We start from the raw sequence: 12,402 nt of genomic DNA, 5'->3' as shown, positions 1-12,402 counted from the left end.
CTGACGACTAGATGCATGACCTGTACGGGAATTAAAGGAGCGCCGTCATTTCTGACCTTTAGCCATCTGCGCGCGAGGTACCTGCTTGTTCTTGCAGCGACTGGCGGCCTTGGAAAGACACCGTCTGCAGTTGTGAGCCCCGCTGAAAATCGAAGACGCAAAAATGTAGGGTAAAGACTGAACTTAGTGGCATGCAAGTAACTATGCCCTATGATTGAGATTAGGCCATATGAAGAATGTATCTCTCTCCAGGGGATTCAGATTGTATGAAACCGCTTCATTTAGGTGATGTCATAGCCATTGCATAAATCTAAATAAGTGCTGCACTTAACACATATAAGAAATAACGCGCACAAGCTTACTCTAATATACCGAGACAAGTACCACCACCCCCACAATTGACACGAACGCTCGAGCTCGTTCGTGGCTTGGACTGACGTTATCACCCTCTGAGCGCTGAGCACTGGGTACGGTGTCCTTGCGACGGCTGACGAAAGAAGCTGGCTTGCAGGTACCCTAAAATAGTCTAGGACACACGAGCAAACGCTCAGAAGCTATAATGTCGGTCCAAGCCACGTGCTTGAGCATTCGTGTCAAGTTTTTTGGGTTACGGTAGTCGTAGCTGACACTTTAAAATGCGAAAGGAATAGTAAAAAGAATGCAGGATAGACAACTTCAGTGTGTTATTGCATACCAGCAGCATATATTGTCTTTGCAGTGCAATGATTCGTAAGATAAAAAGACATATCTCTCGTTTTATGTGAGTATTTATTTCGATGATCATGTGTACAGGGCCACAGCAGATGAGATGGTCAGCGTTTAATTTTGAAAAAACATAACATTGGGCTTATTTGTGCGCCCCTATCTCAAAATATCGAGGAAAACGTCTGGTGGTTTATCATTTCTTAGCACGAAATATTGAGCGAAAGCAGTTTTTTCTAGGGCGATGCCACCACCGTGTACCTGAAAGCGCGATTGAGGTGTCCACTGACCCACGGAGCCAGTTATGCGCGTCTTCAACTTTTTCATCGTCAATGCCAATTTACCCAATGTACGCCAGTGTATACTATACTCCAATGCCGTGTTTCTTCTGCAATGTTGTCAGCACCAACGCGTATTGCTCTAGTGCCGTGTTTATGCCACGACATTGTCCACGCCAACGAAGGCAGCGCACATCTATCTCTCGGTCACTACCGCCACATAGTTCGGAGCGCAGATATTAGTGTAATAGTAGCATCATTTCATGAATAGGGTGACGTGCAGTGCACAGCGCGAGAGTACGAAGTTTAGCTCGAGGCGTGTTCGGCTGCGGAAAAAGCTGATATTAGCTGCTCTCATGTAGTGGCCAGCGAAGCTGATCTGTTCGTGCAGCCGCAGGTTTAAATCTCAGTCGCTGGTATTTATTTGATTTATTTTTAGTTATCTCACTCGACACAAATCCACAAACGCACAAAGATCGCAAAATCTTGCTCGGCTTTACCCCACGGAATATAGTTTTCGCAGTAGTAACTGCCGAAATACGCTGAACTTCACATTCGTGCGCTCTAACGTGACTCAAAATGGAGTGTAGCAGCCTTGGTGAGTGCTTACCTGGAGTTTGTTCTCGTGCAGGTCTTTCTTGTCTTTGTTAGTAGTTTATACCTCGAACGGCCAGACAGTGTCATAAAGCTAACCGGAGATATGATTTTATTGAGAAAAGAAAAAAAGGTAAGATTAATTTCTTAACTGAAGCAAACTAAGAACAATTCATTGGAGCCGAATACCTTAATACAACGAAATGCAATCAGAACAGGAGTGACGAAGAAATACGAAACCCATGCACCCATTGTCGTGACAAAGAATCCACTGTGAGCATCATCATTGATTAACCATGTGCTGTTGCGCTCTTGCGCTGCTGTTCCTTCCCATATGCTATTAAAAGAAGTTGTGGCTTCCCATCACGGCCGTCTCAGCGCCACTTCCTCAGTCGAGCAATCATTGCGTAACCAAAGCGTGGAAGAAGGATTTGTAAAGGTATTGAGAAATATCGACACATGCTGCACAACGACAGAAAGGTAAAAAACATCGATCAGCCAGGTGGCTGGCAAGGAGACACGATCTCTGTAGTAGTATTCATCGCTATTAGGAATGCATGTAGGGCGACAGAAAGGACTCGCCCTGCAGAGAGTGTTACTGAAGTATGTGCCGCTTTTACAGTTGGTATTCGGAGAACTGGGTTAGGAAGAGTTGGGCACGAAAGTAAATTGAGAATACCTTAGTAGTCCCTGATCCGCTGATAACACTGCCTAGCTAAGTAACTCAGCCTAGCTATGTAACCAAAGAGCTCCTTTTTTCACTGTGCTTTGGTCTGTTCAATGTGGAGGCAAATTCCCATTTTCCAAGCATTTCATCCTGAGAATTGGAACACCAGGCCAGGGAGAGGCTTGCACCTACTGGAATCCGGTGAGTACGCGTTGGCACCGAGGATGAAACCCCACACCTCCCGCATACAACAAAGCATCAGTTATCCGTATTGCAATGTCACGCAAATCTTATTCCACTCCACTTTGGTCTTCTGTGTTTTGACGATATCACTCGACTGTGTTTGATGCAATAAATAATCATAATGTGGATTTGGCTTCTGTCACACATCGTTTTTAATTCGTCCAAGAGAACTAGCCCCATGCAGCATATACTTAGCTCCTAAGGCCATTACATAAGAATAAAATAAATGAATTCAAGCGTAGCAGGGGACGGCAGAAAGTTAGGTGGATGGATGAGGTTAAGATGTTATCCGGGATAGGATGGCCCCAGCTGTCATAGGACAGGTTAAATGAATAAATGTGTGAGAGGCCTTGGCACTTCAGTAGGTGTAGTCAGGCTCGTGATGATGATGAAAACAAATGAAAACAGTGCAATCATTTCTTTCCTTCCGACTGCGCCTCTAATAATCAGTGCGCCGCTTATCAGTGGTGCTGAGACACCACTGTGCTGACAAGACAAACATATCTGAAATATTGTACGTTAGCATGCAAGTATTAGGTCGACATGCTTGGAGACATCGACGAAGAAATTTTTTAACCCAGATCTCTGCACTATCACCAAAAATCCCCTCATCTCCATATATGAAAAATAGACAAGGTGCATTGATATCCTTCCGGAGATGTAGATTCCTCAAATTTTGTGGGTATCGTTTTCAATCTAGTCCTCTTCTGCTTAAATGAATGTGTGAGAATGAACTGTGCACATGGTGGCGCAGCTCCTTTAAAGCTGATCGCGCGTGACCTTTCTGTTGCTTATTTTTCAGGTAAGCAACGACAGGACTCCGCCTACGAAACCAATGAGCTTCACCTCGGCTGTAGTTCAATCCATCGAATGGAAAAGAAGATTAACACTAGGAAAACAAGTTTGTTTGATTCTTTATTAGAGGAGTGTATTCGAATGTATCAAACTTAGTGTTTGAGAGGTTTTTCTTGCAGTTGTCTTTTTTTTCCCCATGGGTAGCCAGAGTATTTCTGCTTAATAAATCTCTTAAACTGAGCTCACAAACAATGTCGGAGGGGCCGTGTTTATTTCTAATACAAGCCCCGAGCCAGCAAACTCAAAAAGACTGCAGCAATGGCTGCCATCGCCGAATTCATTCTGCTTGCAGAGTTGCGCCCATCCGAGAAAGTGCTGAGGTCTACGATGGCGGTGGCAATCTTGTCCAGTTGTGCAATGGCTTGAGCGTGTTGCTTGCCAGCGCAGGGTTTCACAGCATCCTTTAGGCATGCCTTCAAGTTTTCAGCGCCCCTGAGGATTAAAGATGACAGAATACGCAAATGAAAGATTAGAGAAAAATGGAAATGCATTTACTTGGGTGCGCTATGAAACCTGTACAAGAACACAGCGGGTGTTGATGGCCCTCTCAGAACATTATTTCTCCCGGAAGCGCCTTCTGTTTGCCTGCATATCTCGCATGCTGGTCGCCGAGACTATGTTAATGCAGGAAAAAGAAGCCTTCTTGCCTTCATCACAACAAAGCCAGATAGAGGAGGGTAATCAGGAATTTACAGAATATCTATTTTGAAAATTACCAATGTCACCAATACCGAAAAATAGAATTGAATGCTTAGCAAGTAGAGAATTCAGGGTTATTTTTTTTTAACTTTAAGCATTTCTACCTTAAAAACTGTAAGAGATACGTCGGTGCGGTCTGTTGAGCTGGATTTTACAGCGGGCAGACGTTATGTATATCATATGGATCAATAATTAGGCGGTTAAGTTACCTGAATTGAAGAATAAACTTTTTTATTTTTGATTTTAGGAGGGAAGGTTATATTGCAAAATTGCTGGCCGTCCAAATCGAAGGTAATTCCTATTTCTTAAATTTTCTAAATCGGCAATCTGTGTCGATATTTAATTTTTTTTTTGAGGAAAGGAAATGACGCACTAACTATCTCACATATCTCGATGGACACCCGAACCTCGCGGTAAGGAAAAGAATGAAGGATGCACTGAAAGAAGAAAGGTAGGAAGACAAGTGCCATAGTGTTCAAATATCGAACGTCAAAAGTACGCATTTCAGTTTGTTGACTTGGTTTTCCCGCATCACTTAACTATAAAATGGCGTCGCTGCGCCTGGTACCATCGCCGAAATCAAGTGAACTTCTTCGACATGATTACCAAATGTGCCTGTATTTTATGCGCAAATGTGGGAGACGCCATTTTATACATATGCAATGAGGGAAAGCCACCACAATGAACTTTAAGATCCGTGTTTTAGACGTTCGATATTTGGAGCAATACTGCCGATTAAGAAAATTTAAATACGCAGCTCATTTTCCATATTAACGGCCATCAATTTCGCAATATAACCTTGCTCTCTAAGAGAATAAATAAAGTTTATTACTTAATTTTACTTAATTAATCGTTTAATTATGGATACACATAAAGTACATAATCCGCCCTACAATCCAACTCGACAGACCACACCGACTTATCTCTCGCGGTTTTAAAATAAAAATCTGTGGTTGAAAAAATCAACCAGTAGAAGTGGGGCAATTGAGGCCAGAAAAACAAGATCGTGTTTAAGTATTTTGGATTCTGTACAAGAGACTGAAAACCAAACAGGCTGATAGCTTACAGCTATGCATGTCCAACATTCTCGTACAAAATTTTTGAACATTAGAAGATTATAAGATGCAGTTAAGGAAATGTTGAAGGTAATTATCCATTCTTATCATATGCAGCAAAATATCTCTGTTTCCATCAATCGCATCGAACAGTCAAGATTGCCGTAGAAAGCCAACGGGTAATGCTTCGACGGTTACAAGAACGTTAATAGAAAATAAAATTCGTATATAGTGATTGTTACAGTGAAATCTTTCATTACATGAAAATAATGGCGCTCATAAATGGTTTCTTGCTCAAAATATATTTTGTTCAGAACTGTTGGGTGTGCCATTGACCTCTGACCTTATAACAAATACTGTTTCGTAACCATGATGTACTGCGGCTCCAAAACATGAATTTTTTTTACTGCAGGGCAGTCTTTTTTCTGTACTTACTTTTTCTTCGTCTCCACTGAGCCTTCAAACGTATGCTTTTCATTTTCAGGGTGCACCACGCATTTCTTAATCACTTCGAGGTCTATACAGTCACGCAGGAGGGTGACAGCTGGGAAAAAAGACAGAAAGGGTAAACATTAAGCCGCTCTTATTCGATGCCTATAAGGTAATATCGCTTGATAGTTGAGCAAAGAAAACTCACGCGGTTACGGAAAAAACAATTAGCATGCTTGCATTGCCTTAAATGCTGCTCTACACTGAAATTTGCGTTTTTATTAAATACATTTATCATATTTGAACGGCGTGCGAATGGCCCGTTCTTACCCGTCGTAAGCCATAGGCCATAGTGATTTGCAAATGTTACCATCGCTTGCAGTGGCTTCCATCCCATGGCCTATGTGGACTGAAAAAAAAGTCATTTCAGGCAAGAAAAGAATACAACTTCCATGGTTGAAAAATATTTATGAGCATTGTTATGCCTCTTTGTCAAGGCAAATAATTTAAAGTAAGCATTTCAAACTTGCATCTATAATAAATGCAAAAAAAAACAGGGACACCTAATTCTATTTTGTGTTTTTGTAATGCGATAATATTCGAGGCAGTTTATGCTTTGTCAACGCAAATAATTTAAAGTAAATACTTCATAACTTGCATCTATAATAAACGCAAGAAAAACAGAGACACCTAATTCTATTTTGTGTATTTGTAATGCGATAATATTCGAAGCAGTCTATACTTTTGCGAGAAGTGTTTGGAGGGGCTTGTAAGGCCGAGGTTGCTATTCCCGAGCTCTTTGTGTATACCGCCGGCCGCGTCCGGCAGGTGGAAGCTTCACCAGGAAAAACTAAGTCTAGTGATGTCACTGCCGGTCTGGAGACCTCGTCTACCTCCAGCCAATTTCATTGATGACGTCATTGCTTAAAAAAGGAAACGTACGGCTTAAGAAGGTTACCCCTAGTAGAATAAAACCAAAAGTGTTCTTTTTTAAGGAAGGCAACAATTTAAAGCAAGCTCATGGATATGCTGAGAATGCCATTCATTTCCAGTATTGACAGCTAGTAATTTTTCCCTTTCTCAAAAATTATAAATTTAATTTCTGCGCATCGATGTAGGAGCTTGGCGCGGTCCATAAGCATTTAGTGGTATAACCACTATGACATGACCGAGAAGCTGATACCAATGGCGGGACGGCGTCGTAAATGCCGGAAAAGTTACCGTTGCATGCTGGAATCAGCACTGTCGAGTGCACTTACACTTGCACTCTTGCGAATCGCGAGTAGCTTCGCGAAGCGCAGTGTAGCCTCGTTCCATGGCCGTGAACCTTTTCTTTTCGTCCTCGGAGCAGCTTGGGTAGGAGACCTTGCATTGGGGTTCAGCAGGAATGTCGTCTCCCCTGCGAAGGTATTCAATATTTACAAAGCAGTGTAGTTTTTCTAATTACCTCCTAGGCGCTCATGTGGTATGTGGAGTTTAACGTCCCGAAGCTCCAGTTGGGATACGAGAGAGGTGAGGGCTACGTATTAATTTAGACCGCCGGAGGCTCTGCAATGTGTACTGCCTTCGTATAGAATCCAGGAGCCGTATTTCATACATATCCATTTGAAACGAATATCTATTTGCCATTTCTATGGCATGACGTCAACGTAACGCCAGCATTAGACGTAGGCAACAAGCGGCCAATCACAGAAGTCGCAAGGGGGCGCGTTCCCCCGTCGACTATAGGCTTTGCGATATGCAGCAAACTATCGCCGCCAGTGGTGGACGCCAATCCGGGCGCCCATCAGCCAGTGTTCTGGTCGCTCCGCAGAGAAGATTGAAGGCCGCGGCTACATCAGCCAACAAACTTGACAAATGCCAGAAAAGCAAACGGATGCGAAATGGAAAATGAATAATGGCTCCTTACAGAACACGGCCACAGGTGTGCGCATGCGTGTGTGTGTGTCTGCGCGCTCTTGTGCGCTTGTGCGCATGATATGGATAAAGCCATTCATCTTATTATCAATTTCTCTTTGTGATCAGCCCTGTGTGATTGTATACGGCGCTGGGAATTCCTGGCGAGGATGTTGGGTATTCTGTATTGAGAGATCAATTAATGTCGACGCGGAGAGAACTAAATGCTTCGGATGTTTCCATGTACATTTTTGTTGACTGTCACAAAGAAGGCCAAGGCCGCCGTGGTGGCTTAGTGGTTACGGCGCTCGGCTGCTGGCCGGAAAGACGCGGGTTCGATCCCGGCCGCGGCGGTCGCATTTCGATGGAGGCGAAATTCTAGAGGCCCGTGTACTGTGCGATGTCAGTGGACGTTAAAGAACCCCAGGTGGCCGAAATTTCCGGAGCCCTTCAATAGGGCGTCCCTCATAGCCTGAGTCGCTTTGGGAAGTTAAACCCCCATAAACCACTAAACTACTAAACCGCGTCGGATGTTGGGTATTCTGTATTGAGAGGTCATTTAGAGTCAACGCGGATGGAACAAAATGTTTCGGATAAAATGTTTTTCGATATGCCTACATCGATTACATCGATATACATCGAAACTGCCGTAACAAAATGAGAGGGCAAACGCAACTTACTGTCTGCACAAATTCTCCAGGTAGGAGTTTTTGTCAATAGTGTTCGTCAGTGGCTGGACTCCGTACTGCTCAGCAGTCTCCGTGTAGCATGCCCAAATGGCTTGCACGTCACATTCCAACTTCTTCTCTCCGCCTTAAAAACAAAAAAATATCAAAAGTTTAGTTGTGTTACATTGTGGTTTTTAGTACTGCCTTACCTGAAAGAATAGCGTTGCAATATATTTCTTACCACAAAGCAAAGCAAACATTTAAAGAGGATGTTAGATTTCGGTATTGGATGTCATATTCGCACAATGCTTCGAAAAACGGGGACACAAGAAAGAAACGATAAGCAAGGTTCCTGGTGGTATCAAAACCAGTTGCCATGCCACCCTTGGTGGCAGAAGAAACAGCCATAGCGGCTGTAATTGGAATGACTACCTCTACCGTGGTCAGCGACGCCAAGCTCGCTGTAAACAATTCCTCTAGAGGCAGAATCTCTAGAGAAGCGGCCTGCCTCTTGATGGCACATTAAGATAGAACCCTCGACAAAGATGTATAAGTAATTTAGACTCCGGCTCATGAGGGAAACCCTGGGAATGAGGCAGCACACAGTCATGCTGAAGTAGTTGCCGACCGAGCAGGAGACACCCCTCACAGCCAGGATACCCATTAAGAGCCACTCGGAACCTAAAATGAGATCACAACAATTAGCAAACTAATGAGAAAAAAAACAACCCTTGTTTTAACTAAGGAGCGCTAGAACACTTTAATCTTGTTAAGTGTAGTATCAGCGGCCAGCTCGCTGTCCACTGTCAGACTTGCAAATGTAAATGAATATTTATCACGGCGCAGTTTCTTGGTTACGCCAAGGATAAGCTTCAGCGTGAAATCATCGATGCTTTCTTTATTAAGAAAGCTGGTGACAATTGTGTCAGCACACCTTCACTGTCCTTTCTTGACAATGATATGGCTTTTTGTGGAGGAATGTGATTAGGTTTTACCTCACGATAACTGAATGAATTTAAACGTCGAGTTTTTTCAAATAAAATCAGCTGCAAGTGCAGCCCAGTCCTTCTGTTTCTGGTCTTCTGTGTGCGTTTTATTCATGCTGCGAATCTTGTCTGCTTTAATGACTGACCAGAATTCTCCAACCCCCCATAAATTACTCAACAGGCACCGGCATATAGCCTGGAGACAAGTACAAACAGACACTGACCGTAATCCGAAGTATTTTGCTAAATTTATGGACGGAATAAATTCTCTTTTCCGCTTTTGTGGGGATAACAACTTAAGCGATATGACATTGGCCTGTAGCAGCATAGACCTCCCGAGAATATCCTGCCAGATCCCTCACTGGAAGCCTGGGACCTGCTAAGGGCCACCAAAGTCCAGGAGATGCAAGTCAAGATCATTGAGTGGGCCGGCCGAGCCAGAGGTCTACACTGCGTCTGAGCAACCTCCAGTTGCCCCCAAATCAACTCTCCCTTTCCCCTCCATAAAGTTCATTCCACTTCACTCCTCGTGGCAGGAATGAATACCTGTAGTTTTTATTTATTCCGTACCCGCTTGTCGGAACGCTGAACAGTATGAACGAATATCAACTCACCAAATTCACCGTCCTTATATCTTCTCGTGCTTGGGTTTTTGAACAAGCTACATTCATCGGAAGCTCGTGAACTCAGTTTTGTGAACACCCTAAGCTACCGTCATTTGACCCGGTTTCAGCCTGCTGCTTTTGGAGGTCTGTGCTATCGCTACCTCCCGTAAAGGAAAGTTCCGGAAGGTCGTGCCGCGCGTCAGATGAATGACATATACACACAGCTTAGTCGCGCGTCCATGTCAATCCTTCGCTTGTAGTTAGAACGGGACTTTCATAATAATATGTCGTAGATAAAAAAAATTAGGGTTTTCCTGATGACCAGTGAAGCAAGCATTATTTAGAAGATGCTTTGATGTCTTAAAATTCTTGCAAACATTGATGTGGTTTTTCGGCAGTTCGTGTGGAAACGTGAATGTTTCAGAACCATTCCTCCGGCTCCTTTACCTTAGAGCATGCAAGGCAAAATTTGGGGCTTTTTTTAAGCACACATTAGTATTCTGTTTCTTCGTTTAGTCACTTCTAGTAGAACGCGTTTACCAGTATTTTATCTCTGAGATAGTGTCTGAACAACTTCATATGACTGGAGGTTTTATTATATTAAATATGTATCCTTGTTAAATACAAAAATGTCTGGCAGTTAGCATCGCTAGGCACAAAATATTGTGCAAAGGCACGGTTTTTTGCAAGTGCTCACTCAAAGCGCGACTGAGGTGTCCACGACCTAGGGAGCCAGTTTTGCGCTTTTCCGTTTCTTGGTGAAGACGCTGACGTGCAATGCACACTGTGGCTGTTAAACACGAGGCGTGATTGGCTGCGGTGAAAGCAGAGTGCCCCCGTGCAGTGGCCAGCGAAGCGGATCTGTTCGCGCCGCCACGGGTTCTAAATTCAGTCGCAGCAATAATTACATTATTCCTGCCGGTATCATAGAAGTATCAAGAGTCAAAGGTCAGAGGTCAAAGGTTCAGAAACCCATCGGTTTTTAGAATATTGCTAGTGAAGTGGTGCTTTTTCACTAAAAAATGTCCTTTATTACGAAATCATCACAGGTGACATGTGCAAAAAAGTGAAGTTTAAAACGTAACAGTTGGTTTTGAACCTAAAATCGAAATTTGTTGCTGCCTCTCAGTCGAAGCTAGAGATGTCTTATGGGGATCAATCCGTTCGGATAATAAACGCTCAAAGAACGCATGCGCTTCTCCCTCCTAGCTATGAATAATCATTTGTACAATGCGTTTGATATGATCCCTTTAAAATTAGAACATTAGAAAAAGCGTTTGAGATTTGTGAATAAGAGTCAATCCATCTTATACTTTTCGGCTTCTTACATCTCTTTGAACGTTATCCACAAAAGGGAAAACGTGAAGAGATGCTTCGATAAATCAGTGTAGTTTGGTTGTTTTTTTTTAAACACATGCTAACCGTTGTTCCTACTCGACAGAAATCACACCGCTTCGTGCAATATCACATATCTGGCGGATTTTCTACACACAGGGGGAGAATTAAGTGTTACATATATCTTGCCAATTAGTTCTGGAAAAAACTTTTTGACTTTCTTGTCTTACCCTTAAGTTGTGCACGGTGCAGTCCCAAGACGAATGATGTACATTTCAGAAACGAAGTCCTCACTGCGCTTTCCGCATTCTAAAGTCTACGCTGTGCTGAAACCTATTTCTGGTGACACCCGAGTATACACGCATTTTTTTTATTTCATCCTCACTCCTTCGTATTTTATTGTATAGTCAATTGCTGTTTGTGACGTACCATTTGTTGGTATTTTATTTTGTGCATATCAACACTTCTTTCTGCAAAGGTGCAATACACTTGCCGAAAACGTCTAGTACATTTGGAATCGTTGATCAGCAGAAGCGGATTCTTTCCATGGGATGCATCTTACACCCTAACGAGATATACTTGTTTGTGACAGTGGCCACAAGAAAGCGCAACTTTCGGTTTTATAAAATTCTTTTCACATGATCACTCTTAAAATTCCTCCAGCATTTTTGAAAAATCTCCGGCCTTATGAAGATCTTTCTTTCAAAACACATAACATATTCAGTAATTGCACAATTCTCTATCCAGAATGATAAAACAAGGGACATGCTAAGGCCAAGCGGAGACACCCGCAGCTAAGCACGCATCTTGGAATCTACAATTCGAGGTGCTGTTCTGAAGTTGAGGGCTTGTAATGTTTATTCGGCAGAGTTCAATTTTGTTGCCACCGACGGCCATCAGAACCGTGATTAATAGGGTATAAAAAAGAAAAAAAACAAACAATGCAATAACAGCACTGTATCCATTTGCTTAGTTTATTTTCTTATGTTAGGTTATTTGATGAGATTTTACGTACAAACTTTCTAGGATTTAGGACTTTGGGTACAAACATAGGCACAAACTTCAGTGGTGCAAAAGACTCCCACTCCAGGATCAGCGCCAAACGGCGTTTGAATACATTTTCAAGTCTTATGTGAGAAAACTGTGCCCAGACAATCAGCAAACAAACATAGGAATAAATGTCACTTTCCATTACCTTGGCCGAGTACAAGCGTAGCGAAAATTAGAGCGGTCCCAGCAACCTTTGCCACACCCGACGCCACCATCGTAGAACGAGAGCTTGAGTTGGTTACGCCCCAGTGTTTCAGTTGAGTAAGTGCTTTCCTTACTGCGCGCCGCTAATATCGCCGCAGAGCTCCGAACAGCTCACACCTGACGTCACTCCACGAAA

General features: G+C 43.0%; 1 protein-coding gene across 1 annotated transcript; it reads right to left on the bottom strand.

Annotated features, from left to right (window-relative positions):
• Positions 1-3,382: 3,382 nt before the first annotated feature.
• LOC144107862 (uncharacterized) lies at positions 3,383-12,402 on the bottom strand. Its single transcript, XM_077641074.1, has 5 exons — positions 12,208-12,402; positions 8,099-8,231; positions 6,782-6,921; positions 5,529-5,637; positions 3,383-3,771 (listed from the first exon to the last, which is right to left on the bottom strand). Exons 1-5 carry the CDS (start codon positions 12,275-12,277, stop codon positions 3,555-3,557), a joined length of 669 nt encoding a protein of 222 aa, XP_077497200.1. The 5' UTR covers positions 12,278-12,402; the 3' UTR covers positions 3,383-3,554.

The sequence above is a fragment of the Amblyomma americanum genome, chromosome 10 (assembly GCF_052857255.1).
Source record: "Amblyomma americanum isolate KBUSLIRL-KWMA chromosome 10, ASM5285725v1, whole genome shotgun sequence".
Taxonomy (NCBI): domain Eukaryota; kingdom Metazoa; phylum Arthropoda; class Arachnida; order Ixodida; family Ixodidae; genus Amblyomma; species Amblyomma americanum.
Note: the sequence above shows the minus strand (reverse complement) of the source record. Positions and strands in the feature narration are given on the sequence as shown.

What these genes read in the sequence shown, in the direction of transcription:
- LOC144107862 (XM_077641074.1), bottom strand. Translation starts at nt 12,277, where the DNA reads ATGGTGGCGTCGGGTGTGGCAAAGGTTGCTGGGACCGCTCTAATTTTC. An exon ending in CTGGAGAATTTGTGCAGACA is followed by an intron (nt 6,922 to 8,098) that starts GTAAGTTGCGTT and finishes ATACCTTCGCAG; the next exon opens with GGGAGACGACATTCCTGCTG. An exon ending in CGATTCGCAAGAGTGCAAGT is followed by an intron (nt 5,638 to 6,781) that starts GTAAGTGCACTC and finishes CTTTTTTCCCAG; the next exon opens with CTGTCACCCTCCTGCGTGAC.